General features: G+C 40.5%; 2 protein-coding genes across 2 annotated transcripts in view; one reads left to right on the forward strand and one right to left on the reverse strand.

The window, feature by feature from the left end:
• Positions 1 to 4,327, reverse strand: part of LOC126473370 (syntaxin-7) — an 88,541-nt gene extending 84,214 nt beyond the window's left edge. The window contains exon 1 of the mRNA XM_050100378.1: positions 4,160 to 4,327. The gene's annotated coding sequence lies outside the window, so the exon portion shown is untranslated. The remainder of the gene's footprint in view (positions 1 to 4,159) is intronic.
• Positions 4,328 to 4,404: 77 nt separating this feature from the next.
• LOC126473372 (uridine diphosphate glucose pyrophosphatase NUDT14-like) overlaps positions 4,405 to 21,769 on the forward strand; it is a 90,698-nt gene continuing 73,333 nt past the window's right edge. Inside the window, exons 1-3 of the mRNA XM_050100379.1 lie at positions 4,405 to 4,589; positions 20,798 to 20,841; positions 20,919 to 20,983. Coding sequence (XP_049956336.1) covers positions 4,509 to 4,589; positions 20,798 to 20,841; positions 20,919 to 20,983 — 190 coding nt within the window. The 5' untranslated portion in view covers positions 4,405 to 4,508. The remainder of the gene's footprint in view (positions 4,590 to 20,797; positions 20,842 to 20,918; positions 20,984 to 21,769) is intronic.

The following is a 21,769-nucleotide window of genomic DNA, read 5'->3' on the forward strand; positions in this document are numbered from 1 at the left end:
GAAACTCTCCAACCTGTTCACCTCCTGACTGAAAATTTCACTCTGCAGCAGAGAGTGTGCTGAGGTGAAACTTTCTGCCAGATTAAAACTGTGTGCTGGACCAAGACTCGAACTCAGGACCTTGGCCTTTCGCGGGCAAGTGCTCTACTTTCGGCAGTAACTTATCTCCTACCTTCCAAACTTCACAGAAACTCTCCTGTGAAATTTGCACGATTAGCACTCCTAGAAAAAAGAATATTGAAGTGACATGGGTTTGCCATAGCCTGGGGGGTGTTGCCAGAATAATATTTTCACTCTGCAGCAGAATGTGCACTGATTAAAAACTTCCTGGAAGATTAAAACTGTTCACCACCTACTCTCACCTTGGACTTACACTATCCACCATCTCTACAACAGCCTCCAAAGATCCTCCACAGCCCCTCATAGCTGACAAAACTTACCTTGCAGACCTACTGTATGTACAACGCCTTCAAAAACGACTGCCCGCCAACATATAGAATCCAGAACCTGAACAGACTTGAGACATAGTCATGAACCTTTCCTCCAAAAGCCTTAGTCCCACAGAAGTATCTGTCTTTTCCAAAAGTCTTACTTTTTGCCTCACTCCCAAATTAAATCATGCTGGACTTGTCAAAGACGTTCTCTCTTTCTCCCAACCCCTACCATGGAAACTTTTTTGCCACCAATCCTTACCCATCAGAGTCAACCCAAAACCAATGTTGAACCCTGCCTGACTCAGTTAATTCCTCCATCCAACTGTGATCCACCCCACGGCCCCCAATTACCCCTGTTAACCCTCTGGAATTTCTCAATCTTGAACCTTGCCTCACCATCATTCCCCAAATCCTTCAAAATGCAAGCTAACCTTACATCTGCAGAAAGAACTTCAATCCAGCACCTAAAAATTGACCCTGACTTTATAATCCTATTTGCTGATGAAGGCTCCACTACTATTGTTTTGAACCACAAGGATTATGTGGTGGAAGGACTCTGCCAGCTATCAAATTTGTGCATCTAGAAAACCTGTCACAGTGACTCCATTCCTGAAATCCAAGAGGATCTCTAGTCTTTTCTCAAACCCTTATAAGAACTCCACAACCTCCTCCCAATCTCCCTCCTCACCCCTGCCTTCTACATGCTTGTTTAAGTATATAAACCCAACCACCCAGGACACCCCATTGTGGCTGGTTACTTTGCCCCCACATCTCTGCTCTTGTGGACCAACACCTTCAGCCTGTAACATTTAACCTCTCCTCCTCTATAGAATACATCAACATTTCCTCCACCAGCTACCCAAAGTTCCAGTTCCTTTACCACCCAGCTCATCACTGTTGATACCACCTCCCTACACACCCAACGCCCATGGCCTTGCTGCTATCGAACACTACCTTTCCCAATGCCTGATTTACTCCAGACCTACAACCACATTCCCGGTCACTATGGCCAATTATATCCTCAACCACAATTACTTCAGCTTTGAACGTAGCATCTAAAAACAAATTTGCAGTACAGCAATGAGCACCCACCTTGCACCATCCTATTCACTGATCTAAAGAACACCATACCTACATACCCCAGAACCTCAACATCTTCTCCCCCATTTGCTTCACCTGGTCCTCCTCAACGCAACAAGCCACGTAACTCTATGTTGACCTCCATCTCAAAAACAGCTACATCAGCACCTCCAGCCATGTCAAACATACCAACCACCAGCAATACCTCCACTTTGACAAATGCCATCAATTCCACAACAAGAAGTTCTTTCCATACAGCCTTGACACAAGTGACCATCACATCCATAATGATAAGCAGCCTGTCTCATAATATAGCAAGGTTCTCACTGAAGCCTTCACAGAATAAAATTTGCATCCCAATCTTGTACAGAAACAAATTTCCCATGTCTTATCTCTCCAGTCACCCACCGCCTCACAAAGTTCCATCATCTGGTCACAGACGTCATTCCCCAGCATTGCAGCAACTGAGTCACATTCTCCGCCAGGGTTTCAACTACCTCTTGTCATGCCCTGAAATGGGGAATGTCCTACCCACTATACTTTCCACTGCTCCCACAATGGTATTCCACTGCCCATCAATCCTACCCAATATCCTTATTCATCCCTACTCCACCCCAGCTCCCAACCCCTTGCCTCATGGCTCATATCCCTCTAAAACAGCTAGATGCAAGAGCTGTCTCAAACAGTCTCCCACCACCACCACCACCACCACCACCACCACCAATAGTCTGGTCACAAGCATCACCTACCCCATCAATGGCAGGGCTATCTGCGAAACCAGTTACATGATCTACAAGCTAAGCTGCAATCCCTGTGCTGTGTTCTACGTAAGCACGACAACCAACAAGCTGTCTGTCTGCATGAATGGCAACTGACAAATTGTTGCCACGAAACAGCTGGACCACCCAGTTGCTAAGCATGCTGCTCAACATGACGTCCTTCATTTTAATGATTGCTTCGCAGCCTGTTACATTTGGATCCTTCCTAACACCAGCTTTTCTGAACGGTGCAGGTGGGAACTCTCTCTGCAATATATCCTACGTTCCCATAAGCCCCCTGGTCTCAACCTTCGTTGGTCACTGTCCTCCATCCTCTTCCCTGTTTGTACTCCAGCACTACCCAGTACCAAGCCTTCGATTCCGTCAAAGCACCCACAGCCTTTTTACTTCTCTCCTTTACTGCCCCCACCCCCCCTCCCCTTTCTAACGTCCCAACAGCACCTAGCTGTCCTACCCTCTCCCCACCTCATTCATGTATGATCCCACAAGCAGCAGTTTACCGTCCTCCGACCCCTAGACTACTATACGTACCCCTCCCTGCCCCAGCCTTCTCCTTACCCCCACAGTCCAGATTGCTTCTCCCATCATGCACAGTTGCTTGCAGTCTGGCATCAGCAGCCAGAAACAGTGGTCATGTGTGTGAAAGTACTATGAAGATCATGACATGGTTGTCACATTCAAAATAAAAGAAGGAAAACTGAAATTAATGCCTCTCCAACATGTATGTCTCATGAAGTGCACAAAATAGCTAGAACTGAACTGGCAGACACTTGAAGATAGACCAACTATCCTGCGAAAGTCTACTAACAAAGTTTCAAGAACCAGCTTTAAATGGTGACTCCAGGAATATACTACAACCCCCTACTTATCACTCACATAGGGATTGTGAGGAAAGGATCAGAATAATTACAGCACAGATGCATTCAAATGATCTCTTCCTGTGCTCCATATGTGGATGGAACAGGAAGAAATCCTAACAACTGGTACAATGGAACGTACTCTCTCACATACACATCACAGTGGTTTCCATAGTATGGATGTAGATGTAAAAATGAGTGAAGGCATGTGCATGGGTTTTGTTGAAGGAACTATTTCAACATTTACCACAAGCAATTTTGGGCCAACAACAAAAAGGCCTTGCTCAGAACAGTAGAATGCGTATTTCAACTTAATACATATACCAGAATTCAATATTTGAACCATTGCTGCATCTCAATGAATTTGATCAAAGGTGTCAGTAATTTTGGGGTGGCAGCAAAACCTGTGCACTACTTGTTATTCTCGACAATACGATATACTTCTAATAAAACTGGTTTAGATCAAGTTGAATATCTGATGAATTTTTTATGTATCGCTATACTGATGCAATGATTTTCACTTCAAAACGCGTATTTTTGCAGTCTTTATATGCTAAAGGGCATTGTAAGAACTAAACGATAATTCAATAAGATCCGTTATTTTCATGTTCTTCCTTGTGACATAACGCGCGCAATCTACAGGATATACTGGGTACACCATGTGTCAGTCACAAAGGTTTGGATATTCATAAAGTACTTTGAATTACAGTCCATGTGTGTGAAAAATGTGAATAACGCAGCATTAAAACCATTTGGCTGAATATGACGACTAGCAAAATGTCAACGTTTAGCCTATTAATTACATCGCATTTCTCTGGGGGTGGACATTGTTAATAAATTATGGCAGCTACAGTGTCATAGTTCACTCCTTTTTAGTTGCTGGGGAAATGGAAACTACTAAAAGGATACCGTGTCAGGAAAATTTTGAATAAGAATACTCGCTCATGTCTTTTTATTCACATGTCGTTCTGTGTGAATATCTCGTTAACAACCAGCTAATTAATATTACCTTCCCAGACAGGTTAATTTACAGCATCAGATCCTCAACAACACTGTTCTTAAGTACACGCCGACGAAGTCTCTTAAAACATGAACGTTTTGACACCAAAACATTTCCCTCTCCCCTGCTTGTCAACTTGTCTTTGCATCACAACATTCCACTCTACTTCCAATTCCAGTTTGCAGGTCGTACTGACAATCGATGTTTATAATATCGAAATATCGCAGCTGATGTAAATTTTCGATGAGCTGTGTCACGCGGTATTCCATCGAGACTCGAGAGTCGGGAGGAGTTGAGACTATGAGCGAGTTGTGGAGCACTTGAAATTCACGAAGTAGCGCAAGGGAACAAGTGGACAATGCATAACATTAAGGATATAAGTTTCGAACCTCTAGTTCAATCCAACTATGTCAAACCTTTGAGAATGCTCTATACACAGGTATTTTTGACAAAAATATGGAAAGCAAAAAATAATTTGTTTCTCTGAGTAAAACAGAATTGGGTCTGACAAGTATGCTGAGGACTGAATGACAACAAATAACTTTATTTCAGTTTGCGAGTAGACCAATGTAGGTTGACAAATGGCAAGAAATACAACACAGAAATGTGTTGAACAGGCATCGAACTTTCCTTTAGACTGACATAGTTTGTTGCGGATAGGCACCGTTTTGAATATTTTATTACAACTGTAGTTTATTTGGCGGTCGAAACAATAAATCCAAGCAACAAGAAAGAATGATCTAGACAACATTGCACATAGTAACGATTAAAATTCCCACTACAAACTTATATAATTATAGGGAACATGCAACTACTACTACTACGTCGCTTATACAACAAAATAGAACTGTACTCTGCCGAAATACTTGCACATTTATTAGTCATCGGTTCGTTGAACAAAATCGTTCGTCCGTTTCCCATCACATTGTAACTATAACGGTATATAGTCGTGTCACAGTTTTGTACGTAGCATACATATGATTATTATTACAATTTTTGTTGAACTACAAATGCAATAAGAATTGCCTGTCCTTTACAAACATTTTTATAGTTATTTCAGTGATCTTGAGATCCACAATACTATGTGGACAAACAAACCAAGAAACATTTGTTATTACAGGTATGAAACAATCAGTGTATTGGTAAGTCTCAAAAGGAATTTCTGTATGTGCTGTAAATGAGGGCGCAATCCCTTGTTGTGATGTTATGGAGCTGCACATTCCTATTTCATAAAGTATTGCAATTTATTTTCAAAAACATAAGTATCTTATATATGTATTCTACAGATATAATAAATAATCAAGCTCTCTGAACTGATTTCTATAAAACAGCTGTATAGACATTCTTGCAATACATTCATTCACATTTGCTTGTGAATTTCTAAGTGTCAGTAAGCATTTATTTATCTTTATTCATCCAAGGATCATATCACAATATAGGATCTGTCAATATAATACAGTGCCAATCAATACATCAAAATATAGGACACAGTATACATAACATGCTTTAAGAGGGTATAACTGGTAATTAGATGGAGGAGCCATCCATTTGCCTTAGTGATCCAGAAAACCCCAAATCAGGATAATAGGACAGAGTTGCTCCATCCTTCTGAATATGAAGTCAGTGTCCTAGCAACTGCACTACCTCATTCGGTAGTATCTATCGTGTAATGTTCCTTCATTTATACATAAATTGTTTCAGGTAACTTGCAATATAAAACAATTTCTTTCTTCACTGCCAACACACTGATGAAACCTGCTGATGACGTCTGTACTGTTTATGCTCACTTGAAATTAAGGGTAGTTGGAACGCCCTATCCCGACAATGTTAAATTTATATACGAAGACAGTAACTGTTCTCGAAAGAACAGATTACTGTTGTTGACCGTGCAGCTTTTTTCCCTGGAATAAATGATGACTAACTGAAACCCTCAGCTGCCGACAGGTGTTGTTGGTATATCTCGATGTGGACAGCTGAAAATGTGTGCCCCGACCGTGACTCGAACCCGGGATCTCCTGCTTGCATGGCAGATGCTCTATCCATCTGAGCCACCGAGGACACAGATGAATAGCACGACTGCAGGGACTTATCCCTTGCACGCTTCCCGTGAGACTCACATTCCCAACTGTCCACAATTCCACAAATGTAATGTACCTTATAGACATTGGCCCATTCACTCATTACTCACGCACGCTTTGGCGATTCCCGTAAGAGTTTGGACAACCTGTGCGCATTCCCACAGACGAAGGTCAATGGCTGGGTAGCCTTTAACTATATATATATATATATATATGAAGACAGTAACTGTTCTCGAAAGAACTTGGATTCCCTGTATTTCAGGAACCACTGTAGCCGTTGACCTGAAACTTTTACAGGATATTAAACTGTATTTTCTGGAGTCTGCTAAACTGCAATAATTACATGTCAGCCACTGCTTTCAGAAATACAATTTTTTAATCACTTAGTTAAAATTTTGTGTACTTTTTTGTATGTTATCCGTTATCCTAAATAACTTTAATTACATGTAATAATATATTCTTATTTTTAGTTCAGTAGACTCAGGATATGTAAGTTATTACTCCCTAAAAATTTGAATACTCCACTCGAAGTGGTTTCTGAGATTTAGGGAAAAATGCAACAGAAAATTTAAATTTTCTGGAATGGCTTCTAAATTTTCAAAGAGTGTAACTCACTTAATATATGATTAATTTTTTATTTTTATTTTTAGTCACTCAGAAGCACCCTGCACCACACTGCATATCATCCTCCTGATCTTTTTCCAAGTTTTTTCTTCTTTTTGGACTCCTTAGTGGCCAACTGTGCTGCATACTCTGTTTTACCAATGTGTATCTTGTCCGTTGGTTCAAGTTCTCTGATGTAGTTTGCTCCAGGAGTAATTCCTATATGCTGTAGCTCTTTCACCCTACCAATGTTGCCATCATTAAAAGCAATAACAGCATCACTGACACACCACTTTAGTGTCTTCATTCCAACAAAAACATTTTTTGATATGTGAGTCCATATAAGATTATTGAACGACTCATTGGGGGTTTTGAGTCTGACCATGTAGACACTTCTTCAGTAACTCAGGATTTGCCAGGCCTCTGTAAATAGGTTTTACGCCATACATGACTGCTGCTGGGATGGAATGTTTATCACTGTGTGAACTGTTTGAGTACTGGGCATTGTGGTAATTGCACCATGAATCAGGTCCAGGTGGGCAAAGATGGTTGACTGATTTTTAATCAGTGGACAGGCTGTGGAAGAAGGTAGACCATACTGTTGTAGTTCATTAACCATTTTGTCTGTCAGCCTGCCTATTATGGTTTTACCATCAGAAAGTTTTTGTTGTTCAAACTCTGTTTCAACTTCCTCAACCTGGTGCCCATCCTCTTCTGGACATGACCAATACAAACACAAAATTTAACCTTTATAACACAGCAATCCACAATAAAATACTTCCCATTTTTATTTGGAAAACTGCAAATTTTATAATCAGATAAAAATCTATTTTTTTTTTTTCTGTTCTAACTCCCCTTAAATCATAGTTCCACTCTTTATCACTGCCTCTCTCACTAAGACACCCACCAATGACTCTTGGATTGAGAACATGCTGCTATGCCCCCTTGCCTCAATTCCATACTCCAAATTACTGCCCACCTGAAAAACTAAGCCAATGAACATTACTATCATGTGTTAAGACATCTTGGCGCACGATTCTTGTGAAAGCACTAAATCATAACCATGTACTGAAATATGCCAAGGTGCTGTAGTTGTCCCCTTTCATTACTATCCACTTCTCTGAGTCATCTAAGTAATCTTTAATTATGTAATATGCATTACTTGTGAATAACATTTTACCTGCCTATGTAAAGAAATATTTTTAAGTAATCTTTTTCACTTCGTTTGACAATTTATTATACCCCTCTGATATAAAATGCTGTTTTGAGTTTTTATTTCTTTTACATGAGTAAATGTTACTCCAAAACAGCTCTTCTTCCATGATTATGTAAAGAACTATTAGTGCAGTATTTATTAATATTTTCCACCATATGAACCACAGATTGGTGTACATACTCACTTGCCACAAGAAGGATGCCCAATTTCCATGTTTTGTGCTTTTAAACCATACTGCCTAAAGTTCAACACAGAAGGAAAAAAATGTAGGCACATTAGCTGACACTACATTTTTAGTAGTCTGTTGTTAACTGTAATTGACACATTGTACTAGATTTTGTTTCTAAGCCTACATTAACTGCGTGGTGGGCTCATTTTCACCTTAGACCTAGCTGTCTTTACATTTAACATTCCTCCCCGGCATGGCACCAAATAACCAACACTGCAGAGTACTCAACAAATAGGTTTGTGTTTGGATTGTTAAACCTGGATTCCTGAGCTAGTGAGTTGTCAGTACTGTTAAGAAGCCTTTCTGTTACTGTAAAATCTTGCATGCTTTGGATAAGATTAAACAATTGGACTTGGATCATAAGGAAGATACAATCCCCTGTAAAATCTGCTATTAATAACAGGGCGTATATGTGCCAAGTAGTAGTTGGATGTTGACAGTCATTAACCAAAAACTCTAGAACACTATGCCCGGCAACATGTAAGTGAGATTTGCTCAGGGGTTCTATTCAACTTGATCATCATTCTCGTTGCTATATACTGGAGAAGAAATGCAATGATGAGCCAGAATATTAGGATCATTGTCGGAAATACGGAAGCGTCCGATCCCGCCCGTCTGATTTGACCCATGGTGGAAACGACCATAAACCACGATTCCAATATGGCGCATATAAAGTCGTTACGTACACATTATGAGGACGAAAATACATCGAAAAACAAACACACACACTTTCCACAAAAAGCCTAATGACACTAACGGGACAAGTGCGGGAAATGGGGTGTTTTTGGGTAGGGGCAAACTAAATATAAACAAAATTGGCCTTTACAAATGTCTGCTTGTGTCTGTGTATGTGCGATTGGATATGGGTGTGTGTGCGAGTGTATACCTGTCCTTTTTTCTCCCTAAGGTAAGTCTTTCCGCTCCTGGGATTGGAATGACTCTTTGCCCTCTCCCTTAAAACCCACATCCTTTCGTCTTTCCCTCTCCTTCCCTCTTTCCTGATGAAGCAACCGTTGGTTGCAAAAGCTTGAATTTTGTGTGTATGTTTGTGTTTGTTTGTGTGTCTATCGACCTGCCAGCGCTTTCGTTTGGTAAGTCACATCATCTTTGTTTGTAGATATAAATATAAACAAATTTAGACACCCACCCCCATACAAAACCACACAAAACGACGAAAAAAACCGACATCACAAAACTCCCCAAATACCTCTAAACACAATATCATTTGGAATCGGATACTTCCCTTGACCTATATAGCTCAACAGCAGCTCCCGATCCCATAAATTAGGATCAAACACTTCCCTTGGCCTATATAGTTCAAAAACATCTCCCGATACCAATACCAACATACACAGCCGCACATTGGGATCAAACACTTCCCTTGACCTGCGCACTGTTAATTTTACCCGTCATATCCATTCCTGAACAAAAACAACAACCGATTAATTTTACTAAAATTACCGCACGACGTACGGAGAACAACACTAAATTAATCTTCACACAAAATCGTTAACTCACTGAAATGAATTCCACTAGAAACACAGCCAACACTCGAACAATTCTGGGTAGTGAGTAAAAGCAAACTGAGCCCATTACACCACACAAATGAAAACCCTGAACATACCACCAGACAGCGCAACAAACCACAACACGACGACATCTACAAACACACCACACTCACAAACCAAACTCCGCGCCGTCATGACGTCACATACGACAACACCCTTACGTCACGGGTCAAAGCCGACGCGTGGGTCGGACGCTTCTGTCGACCCTCATTGTCGGGCCAACCGAAGCGTCCGATTCCACCCATCTGCTTTGACCCATGACGTAAGGGTATTGTGGTGTGTGACATCATTACAGCGTGCAGTTTATGAACTGGTTGTGTTTGTAGATGTCATCCTGTTATATTTGGTGGCTCTCTCTCTCTCTCTCTCTCTCTCTCTCTCTCTCTCTCTCTCTGTGTGTGTGTGTGTGTGTGTGTGTGTGTGTGTGTGTGTGTGTGTGTGTGTGTGTTTGGAATGGCCGACCTACTTCACAGTGCCGAAATTTGTTGGTGGTAATTAATTGCTTTTTGGGTCTGTTTTTCTCGAGTTGTAATGTTTCATGTATTTATTGTGTATCAAATGTGTTAGTTTGCATAGGGATGTTTGACTGTTGAATTTTTGAGGTGGTGTGGTTTTGGTTCTGTTTTTCGTAGTTGAAGGTGTTGGTGTTTTTGTATCAATAGTTATGATTGACCTATATAGGTCAAGGGCAATGACCGGTTGCAATTTTTGTACAGTTTTATATGCAGATATTGGTGTTTTGGTATCATCAGCTGTGGTCAAGGGAATTGTCTTATTCCAATTTCTGTAGTTTTTGCTGTAAGCAGTGGTGTTTAGGTATTGTCAGCTGCCGTTGACCTATATAGGTCAAGGGGAGTGTCCGATTCCTGTAGATTTTTGTAATTTTTATTTTGTTCATCATTTTGTGTGTTTTACAATTTTTTTTTTTACCTTGCCCCACCCTAAAACCCCCAATTTCTCACAGTCGTCCCGTTAGTTCAATTTTATTTTTGGAGGGAGATGTTATTGTCGTATTTATACGTATTTTTGTGTTTTTTGCCGTGTGTATGTAGTGGCATCATAGGTGCCTTATTGGAGATATTTAGAATAGTCACTTCTGCCATATTGATGACGTCATGGGTCAAAGCAGACGGGTGGTATCGGACACTTCCATAATCCCAGCTCCAGACCCACAAACCACTGACTCATAGTTTATAGGAATTGTGTGACCTATGCATAGCCATCTGGTGAGACATAACTTTGGGAACCCTTTTAGGACTTGTCAACTCCATGCAATGTAGAATCACTGTTATATTGTGTTTGAAATGTGGACCAACATCCTGTTAATTAGGTGATCATAATGGTTTCGCTCATCAGTATATACATTCTCAAGGTTCCCTGGTACTGAAGGCAGCAGTTGCATAATGGTCGCTAGATGCAATCGAGCAGTTATTCCACTCTATCAAGAAAGATATAGAAATAAAATAGACATACCAGTTGTTCTGAAGAATGTGGCCAGTGAACTACAGACAGTGACATATTTCAGATGATGGTGAAATTTTATTGTGATTTCATATCCTCTGATGGCGTGAATCGCATATTTCAACACTATCAGGCATTCTTTGGGAGCTAAAGACATGAGGGAATATCCTCTAACAACTGAAAAGTGTATAAGTGCTCTTGTCTGCTGAGTTCCTTGACTAGACTTGCATCTGTGCTGAACATGTGATTGGCATGTCAAATTGTCTAGAAGTAATCAGCCATCTTTGCCACTTTTCACTAACTGTGATAGTGCTACTCCGTCATCGAGATGTCCTAATGAACATAGTCACCGTATAAACTGTGGTTCTTGGAAAACAGTGTAAGTTGTGAGTCAAAGATGAATTTTGAAAACATGTTGAACCCAGCGAACCCAGTGTTTATATACCCTAATACTCTTCTGCTCAACATACACATAGCTAGCAGCTTTATAATTTCTAAGGAGCTTGGATAGACTGGCATGAATGCCACCTATGCATGTCTTTTAACACTACTCAGTGAGTCTTTGAAGCAGCTGTCAGCAATGATCTTCCTTATTTTTGGACCTATGAACACATTTTCTTCAAATTTTGCATAAACCAACTCTTTAAAATAGATCTACAGGTACCAAAAAGTAGCTGAATCAATACTTGGCACTTTCGTAAAATTCATGTGCCTCAGCTGTATATGAGTGGGGCTTGATATCTTTGTCACACTGAATGAACACTTCATCATGGAATTATTTACTTTCTGGCTGCATCCTGTGTCTGACTTGCCATTTCTTCCTTATGTTCAGGTACCTGTTTGCATTCTCATGAGAGTAGTGATTATTTTCAAATCACCACAGGTACGCAAGCAGTATTTGCAATGGCATGTATTTTCTAGAAGTAATGACATGCTGACGTTCTTCTCTCCCATGTGGGCAAAATATCCAGCCAGTACTGATGACGCATATCAGTTTCTGTTGTGTCAGTACAGCCTTAGATGAGGATAGCCATAAGGAAACTTAAGAGGAGATCCTGATATTGTGATCTTACCAGCCAACAAAGGCAACACAACTGTGGTCCTGTCTCACCAGGATTACATTTAGAAAATGCTGGGCCTGTTAGAAGACAGTGCATACCAGAAGATCGACACTGACTCGACCAAGAGGATGGAGAGGAAGACCGTGCCACTTCTCAAAGAATCTGGCTTGCCAGAAGAGGTTGTTAAAAAACTAAGACAGAGAGAATCAGTTCGACCAGGATTTTATGGTTTCTCAAAGTTCCACAAGGATGGGGTTCCTTTACACCCCATTACCAGCAACATTATTCTTCTGACATACTCACTAAGTATTGAAAGGATTTGCTTAGTCCTTATGACGGGAAGTAGTCGTATCATATTTGCAAGTCTGTAGATTTTGTGGGATTCCATAATAATAAGCTTCCAACATCCTTTAGAGTTCTGACATGATAATTTTTTTTTTTTATTTTTTTTTTTGCCAGAGTTTCTTTACAGGAATCCGTAGAACTTATTGGCAAGAAATTTGACACAGAGACAAGCAACCCTTTTAGGTACATTTTGATGTTGACATACTTTCTTTTTGACGATGGCAACTATGAGCAGACGGAAAGAGTAGCCATAGGGAGCCCATTTTCACCAGTTGTTGTCAATATGTATATGGAATATTTTGAGGAGGATGTTCTGGAATTAGCCCAGTGGAAACCTACTTGTTTCTTCTGGTATGTAGATGACACTTTCACTGTACAGCCACATGAAGAGACAAGCTGAGTGACTTCCTTGTACACCTTAGTTCCATACACCAGAACATCAACTTCACCGTGGAAATGGATGGAGTGCTCTGCTTTCGGGATGTCCTGGTTCAAAGAAAAGCATACAGCACTTTGGGTCACAGCATGTACCAGAAGAAGACATACACTGACCTGTACTTACTTACAGACAGCTGCCACCACTCAGCTCAGAGGAACAGTGTGCTCAGAACTTTGGTGCATAGGACTCACATCCACTCTGACAGCAAAAGTATCAACAAATAACTTGAACACTTGAGAGTAGTTTTCCAGAAGAATGGCTACAAGGAGTGGGAAATTTGGAGAGCCCTGCATCCTATACCTTCTGTACAACTGTTGGAACCAGAAGAGGATTCTCAGGAGGATGCAGCCATTGCATTTATTCCTTTTTGTGGCACATTATCTGGGAAGATAGGATGAAATGCTCTGGAAAAACCAAGTGAAGACTGTCTTCTGCGCACCAGCCAAAACACGGGCACTGCTTGGTAGGGTAAAAGACGATCATAGGCTATGGGAATCTGAGGTCTTATCAGGGACTCTGTCAATGTTGTGAGACATACTTAGTAGCTCAGATGGTGCATACTGTCAAAGATCGTTGCCGGGAACATCAATGGCACTCCAGACTGCAGCAACCTAACAAGTTGGCAGTCACAGAGTATTGGCTGATGGAGTCACATGGAATGGGCTATGACCACACTAAGGTTCTGAAACAGACATGCAGCTTCTGAGACTGCGTTATTAAGGAATCGATTGAGATTTGATTAAGGGAACTGCTGATAAATTGTGATAGCAGGTACATCCCAAGTAAGGTATGGGGCTCCGTTACTAGAGTGATCCAGAAGAGAAATGAGATATCAGACATCGAACTGATGTCGCCAGCACATGCACCTGGGCACGAAACTAGAATGGAGCACTGTGTCAGCAGAAGGATTAGGGGTTGGGATGCTGGGTGCAGATAGCCAATAGAGCGGCTGATCGGAAGGAGATGGGTAGGAGATAAAAGTGAGTACTGGCCCCGTCAGTCAGTTCATCAGCACACCCGATGATGGCATGTGGTTGATTGCCAAAATATATGCCCGTTGGACAATTGCCATCTGGCAGTTCCCCCATGAACTATTTCGACATAAGACTGTAATGTTACATCTGCTGACATAGACTGCTTAGGAGTGTTACTTTCAGTCTGTGAAGGTTCTATGGCAACATCGAATGATTCATCCTGTGTCCCTCTTTGTATCTTCCTGCTCTTTGTCAATGCATCCACATTTTGTTTTTAGAATACATGAAGAGAAAATCACTGTGGTGCTAAGCTCGATAAACAGTAAGATGTAAAGTGTAGTCAAATGTGGCAAAACAAAAATCACTCCAGACAAAGTATCTCAACACAACATAGTGTCTAGAACTGTGAAGAATTACTGAGATAATGGGCAGAAATGCTGCATTGTGCTTTAACTCATCAAAACACTGAGGTGCCGTAATGGTGGCATATCTGTAATCATCAGTAGTACTCAGGGGTTGGCAGGAAGGTCTGAGTTATATCTTCGGTAGCTCAGAAGAAAAGCTTTGAGACCATACTTAAACTCATCATCATGTCCTGGGCGTCAAAGGAGAATGATGAGCTAACTCATCAACAACAGTCAAAAGATTAATAGTGTTTTCTTCTCACAATAGTACCACTGATGTTATTTGCTGTTCAGGATGACTCCATTGTTTTCTATTCTTCCTCCAGCATGAGAATTATGCTTGTCAGTTACAATGACTTAGAATGCTTCAGAAGGGGTGTCATAAGAAAGGTTTTAAGCTCTTTACTGAAAGAAAACTGTTTTTTTATTCATGGTAAATTTTGATAAGATACAGGGTTATTACAAATGATTGAAGTGATTCCACAGCTCTACAATAACTTTATTATTTGAGATATTTTCACAATGCTTTGCACACACATACAAAAACTCAAAAAGTTTTTTTAGGCATTCACAAATGTTCGATATGTGCCCCTTTAGTGATTCGGCAGACATCAAGCCGATAATCAAGTTCCTCCCACAGTCGGCGCAGCATGTCCCCATCAATGAGTTCAAAAGCATCGTTGATGCGAGCTCGCAGTTCTGGCACGTTTCTTGGTAGAGGAGGTTTAAACACTGAATCTTTCACATAACCCCACAGAAAGAAATTGCATGGGGTTAAGTCAGGAGAGCGTGGAGGCCTGACATGAATTGCTGATCATGATCTCCACCACGACCGATCCATCGGTTTTCCAATCTCCTGTTTAAGAAATGCCAAACATCATGACGGAAGTGCGGTGGAGCACCATCCTGTTGAAAGATGAAGTCGGCGCTGTCGGTCTCCAGTTGTGGCATGAGCCAATTTTCCAGCATGTCCAGATACACGTGTTCTGTAACGTTTTTTTCGCAGAAGAAAAAGGGGCCGTAAACTTTAAACCGTGAGATTGCACAAAACACATTAACTTTTGGTGAATTGTGAATTTGCTGCACGAATGCGTGAGGATTCTCTACCGCCCAGATTCGCACATTGTGTCTGTTCACTTCACCATTAAGAACAAATGTTGCTTCATCACTGAAAACAAGTTTCACACTGAACGCATCCTCTTCCATGAGCTGTTGCAAACCGCGCCGAAAATTCAAAGTGTTTGACTTTGTCATCGGGTGTCAGGGCTTGTAGCAATTGTAAATGGTAAGGCTTCTGCTTTAGCCTTTTCCGTAAGATTTTCCAAACAGTCGGCTGTGGTACGTTTAGCTCCCTGCTTGCTTTATTCGTTGACTTTCGCGGGCTACGCGTGAAACTTGCCCGCACGCGTTCAACCGTTTCTTCGCTCACTGCAGGCCGACCCGTTGATTTCCCCTTACAGAGGCATCCAGAAGCTTTAAACTGCGCATACCAACGCCGAATGGAGTTAGCAGTTGGTGGATCTTTGTTGAACTTCGGCCTGAAGTGTCGTTGCACTGTTATGACTGACTGATGTGAGTGCATTTCAAGCACGACATACGTTTTCTCGGCTCCTGTCACCATTTTGTCTCACTGCGCTCTCGAGCGCTCTGGCGGCAGAAACCGGAAGTGCGGCTTCAGCCGAACAAAACTTTATGAGTTTTGCTACGTATCTGTAGTGTGTCGTGACCATATGTCAATGAATGGAGCTACAGTGAATTTATGAAATCGCTTCAATCATTTGTAATAGCCCTGTAACTGTTCAAAGTTTTGGAAATACACTCGTTACTGACACGTATCTGTTCTGTTACAAAAGTTGAGGGCACTAAAATTCTCAAAGTGCAACAGTGATAAGAATTGGGGCGCAGATTGAACCAATTTGTTGCTATTTTACGGAGCATTTATTTGTGTGCAACTTATTTATGACTGAGTAGAGTATAGCACTGCAAGACTTCCTGTTTTATGATCTCCAACACTATCCACCATAATGAGGTCATTATAGTGGCTATAGTGCTTGATGTAGCAGTACTGTAACCAACCTCTGTACTGATACTTTGAAACAGCTATTAATTGTGTGCTGCATATTGGTCAACGTCAGAGTCCTATTTTAGCTATCATTCTACTCCACAAGCTGAGCATCAGGTGTCTTGTTATTACCCTCAAGCAACAAAGCTATTTGCGGTGTTAACAAAGAAACTGAGAGAGACTTAATGCTGCATTTATATCTACCCTTAAGTGTGAATGGAAATAATATCCTCGTAGATGTTTGCGAGGCCCAGTCAGCATTCAATACAGTGCTTATTTGTGTTAGCTCATATGTCAGAAATGGGCCGTAAGTACTGAAAAGTGTTGCATTGGCCTAGTATTGTGGAAAGCAGAAGCAAGTTGTAAGGATAACAATGGTATGGGGTGTTCCCTCCTCCATACTGCCTCTCAAAACAAGAAAGGTCAGTCGCTCAGTAGCCATTTTCAGAAGTGGTAACCCTCAGTAAAAAATATACGAAGGTCCATAAAACACTTAGGGAGGGCTTAACTTTGCCAGCCATTTGTACTTCTCAATGGCAACAGTGAAGGGAGAAGTTGGGGGAGGTAAGAAAGGAGATGAAGAGGGAGTGGATGGCAGAGAACTACAGATTCTTTGAGAATGATGGTAATAGCAGCTGTGTCAGGTTACACTTAGGTAAGAAAACATTAGTCAACCATAAGTAAAAAAAGAAGAAAAAAATCATAGAAGATGGCACAAAAGGAGAGAATGATGTGGCGGGAATTTGTGAGAATGTATAAGTGGATTACGACAAAAGGACAATTAAGTGAGATGGAGCAGGTAGGTTGTAGGTTGTATTGGGTATAAAAGTGGGGAAAGGACAGCAAGATAAGGCGAAGGAGATAAGTAAACAAGTGCAGGGAGAAATACTTTGTGCCCAACGGTAAACTAAAATTAAGTATCTTGAAAATTAAGATTTGATAGACAAGTGCAACAAATGGTGTGTTTATTGTGAAAGGTGTAAGAATTTTATACAGAAGTCATACACAAGTTTTGAAATACGTCAAAAAGCTGCTAACGGATTGTGCTGCAATTACAGTAACTGCTGAAACATGAAAGGAGGTTAGTGTGCTGAAGGTAAAGGTTAAAATTGTATTGCAATGAACAACGTGTTTTTCTGGAACAGGAATATCACAAGTTAGAACACAGTCCTACGGCAACAAGGCACTGTTTTAAAACATGGTTTAATGTTCACAAAGACCTGATGTCAAAACTATTCATAAGCTCTTCGCCACATTTCAGTGGATAGGCAGCATGTCTGATGATCTAGTGGGGAATGTTGACCCAGCAACCTTTAGTTACACCTGACATTGCTGCCACAGCTTCTGGAGTTATTCAACAAAATCTAAAGAAATCTGTTGGAAGCATTGCAGCAGAAGCATTTCAGCATGCAGAAAATACTGAGGAAGAGTCTACACATGTTTCCTTTCAAATTCAAAAGTACCAGGCTGTAACTCTTGGAGCTGTGCCACAGAGGGCTGACTTTGTGAGCTAGATTGTCACAACAGTTGATTATGAAGAATTTGATATTGGCTGCATCTGGTTCACAGATGAAGCACACTTCCACCTGAATAGACTCTTGAATAAATAAAACTGGTGATTTTGGGGTTCCAAAAATCCCCATTTGTGTGAAGCAAAACCACTGTATTCTCCCAAAGCTATTTTTTGGGCTGTAGGGCAGAGTCATTATTGGCTCTTTTTTCATGCAATAATGATCACTAGTGAACATTACATTGCAATTTTGGAACAATTTGGTACCACACAGCTAGCACTGGAGGATTGACTGGGCACCGAGTGGTTCATGCGAGATGGGGCCAGACCACTTGGCACCAAATAGATTATTTTTCTTTTTTGATGAATAGTTCAGGAATAGAGTCATTCCGTTAGATTATTGTGAATTTAAAAATGAACATGTACAGTCACAACTGCAAGAATCTTCTTTTTTTATGAGGTTACTGGTTTCACTGTGCCCTAGACCATCTTTAGACCTCACACCATGGTGGTAGACAGTGGCTGTGAACGGAGCACTGTCACATCATGCTGTATGAGCATGAATCAGTGATCTGTGTGACATCTGAATCTACTTCCATTGGGGCAGTACAAGATGTGATGAAAATTTCATTATTATATATATATTCCATGAGGCCAACCGCTATTTTCTCTATTGACTGTTACAAAGCATTTTTGGTCTCAGAAAGAAAGATGCTTCCACTCTCCATCGTTGTGTACACTGTAATGAGAATGTCTGATAAAACTAAAACTGTGTGCTAGGCAAGGACTCGAATGTAGACCGTGTAGTTGTTTCCAGAAGGAATCATTTATCCATTGGTATTTGTTCAGTAAGATACACTGAAGATAGTGTGTGGGGGTACAGAAAGTAGGAGAGTGGTACTGACAGAGTGAAGCTATAAATCAGGCTGTGAAGTATGCCCAGATAACTTACTCAGTAAGAGCATTGCCCATGCAACAAGGGTTCTTGTTCATGTCTTAATGTACCACACATTTTTGACACATTAGGGAGGGCTGTGTTTTGTTCTCATTTCTGAGGGTGCTCCCAAAAAAAGTCTCCTATTATTTGCAGCTGTAGAGAAACAGTTAATACAGTTGTTGGCCACACTGTTGTGAGTGGTGCTTGGTCCACTCCAAAATAAACACACACAAACTTCACAATTGTGAATTTCCCACAGTTATTAGATTTTTGAATGCAAAGTGCATTAAACCATTTGGAAGCAAAGTAGAAAGTTTGCAACCAGTCTTATTGAGATTCACCACAAAGAAAGGAGCAGTAGGCCGTCAATTTATGATGAGATGGTCATAAAATTAGAGGAAACTGTGCACAAAAATTGAAGGATCACTCTAGGTGCTCTCTACATTTTGGATTCTGAGGTTTCCTGAAGCGCCATCCACAGGATTTTAACTGAAAAGTAGTAATATCAGAAGGTGTGTGCAAGACATATACCATGCATGCTAACAGGAAACCACAAATGATGACGAGTTTATCTTCCCATGAATTTCTTCATCATGTAAGGAAAACTTCTTGGACTCGATTGTTGTGGGTAAAAAAACCTGGACATTTCACTCAACACTAGAGACAAAACAACGGTCACGATAGTGGTGCCATCCCTCTTCACCCAAGCTACAAAAATTCAAACAAGCACAGTCTGCCAGTGAAATAGTGGCAACAGACAACAATAAATGCTGACATGTACTGTGAAACACCCAAAAAACTCAGGACTACTCAGAACCTGAGAAGAGGAATGTTGAGCAATGGTGTAAGCATGCTCCATGAACACACCCCCTCTGCACATCACCCATCAAACCATCAATCTCCTGCAAATGGTGACTGGAATGTCATCATCCTCCCACCGTATTGTCTGGACTTTGCATCCTGGAACTACTACCTGTTCCCTGAGTTGAAGGAACATTTGTATGGGCAGTGGTTCTGCTCTGGTAATGAGCTGAAAGATGAGGTTCATCATTTCCTGAAGGACATGGCAGCGAGTTGGTATGGCATAGGCGTTGTAAAACTGCCACAATGTTTACAAAAATGCATCAACAAAATGACATTTATGTGCAAAAATAAAGAATTCTTCTATTCGTAAAATGATGTAACTATTATAGAAAATAAATGGTTGGTTGTGTACCTAAAAAGAGAACCATTATTTGATGCCAGCATGGACAGTGTTCCCTGTAACTAACTCAGTATATTTAATGGAAAATCCAGGATAGGATAATGTTATGAAAAGGATAGTTGCTATTCACCATAGAGAGGCACAACAAAAAGACTGTCAAATGAAGCTTTCGCCCAAACTGGCCTTCATCAGAATAGACAACACACACAAATGCAATCCACACATAAAGAGCAACAGTCTCTGGCTGTCAAGACCAGACAGAACTATGTTTGACAGTCTTTTTGTTGTACCTATCTGCGACTCAGCATCTCTTCTGTATGGTGAGTAGCAACTATCAGTATATTTAATCATGTTACCGATGAAACATTTTGTAGCTAGCCAACTAATACAGAACTAGTTATAAAATTAATCAGTTGAGTTACTGGGAGCTTGTGTTACTAGCAGGTATTTCTTCTCATGCAATATGAATATAATCTATCTGTAAGATTGTTAGAAGTACTTAGGAAACTTCTCTGACCGAGAACAGTGTGATCACAGAATTCATCTTCATTTACAGAATGGCATTCGCAAAGCTTGGGATTTATTGAGAATTCATGACAGGTACATATGCCCTTCTCTTACTATATGTATTTTGCACTTTTGTTGCTATATTTAATTATATGTTTTCTGATTTTCAGTGTAGCAGTTTTACTATTCAACACGACAAGGAAAGTGTTTGTATTTGTTAGACAGTTTCGACCAGGTAAGTATTCAGTAGTCACAACCAGTAAAAAAAAAAAGAGAGAGAGAGAATGTGAATTAGCTGGTTAGATTTTGCAAGACTGATTTGGTTACATGAATAAAAATGTTGATTTACATCAATGAAAATCCATGGATGGAATTGAAAAAGGAAGATGTGAAGGCAACAGTGCACCCTGTTACTTGTTAAGCAGTCAACAAGCACATAAACAAGATTTTTCAATTTGTGGTGTATCATTTGGACCATATGTCCTTAAGAGGTAACAAACATTGTACTTTTTAGAGAAATTGTCCTTGCTTTCAGTTTAATCAATTCAGGGACACCACCAAAACCTTAAGTCATGCTGGATGTATGTCTGCTAGAGCCCTTAGTAATATAAATTCAGTATACTAACCACTGTTCAGCTCACTTGGAGCAGCATTTTACATTCCCGCGTTCTGAATTTGTATGGTGCGGTCTGTCAGTTCGCTGCTCAGCTTTCTGCTATGAGAGTAAGATTGCATCACTGTAAGAGGGAAACAACTAATACTACAACATTTTAGTTTACCCAAGTATAATATTATGGAATACACAGAGTTACATAAAATACTGACAGGACAGTTTTGATAATGATTAAGCATGTTTTTGTTAGTCTGTTAGCTCCAAGGAAGGACATTGTGTGAAAGCTTCGCTGTGTATTCAGTCTTATAATGCAACTGATTTCAACATTAAGTATACAGCCAGCGGTTACCTTTACCTCATCCATCGTTCGATACTGATTCATAAATATACAAAATTCATTTTTTAATG

This window comes from Schistocerca serialis, chromosome 4 (genome assembly GCF_023864345.2).
Source record: "Schistocerca serialis cubense isolate TAMUIC-IGC-003099 chromosome 4, iqSchSeri2.2, whole genome shotgun sequence".
In the NCBI taxonomy this organism is placed as follows: domain Eukaryota; kingdom Metazoa; phylum Arthropoda; class Insecta; order Orthoptera; family Acrididae; genus Schistocerca; species Schistocerca serialis.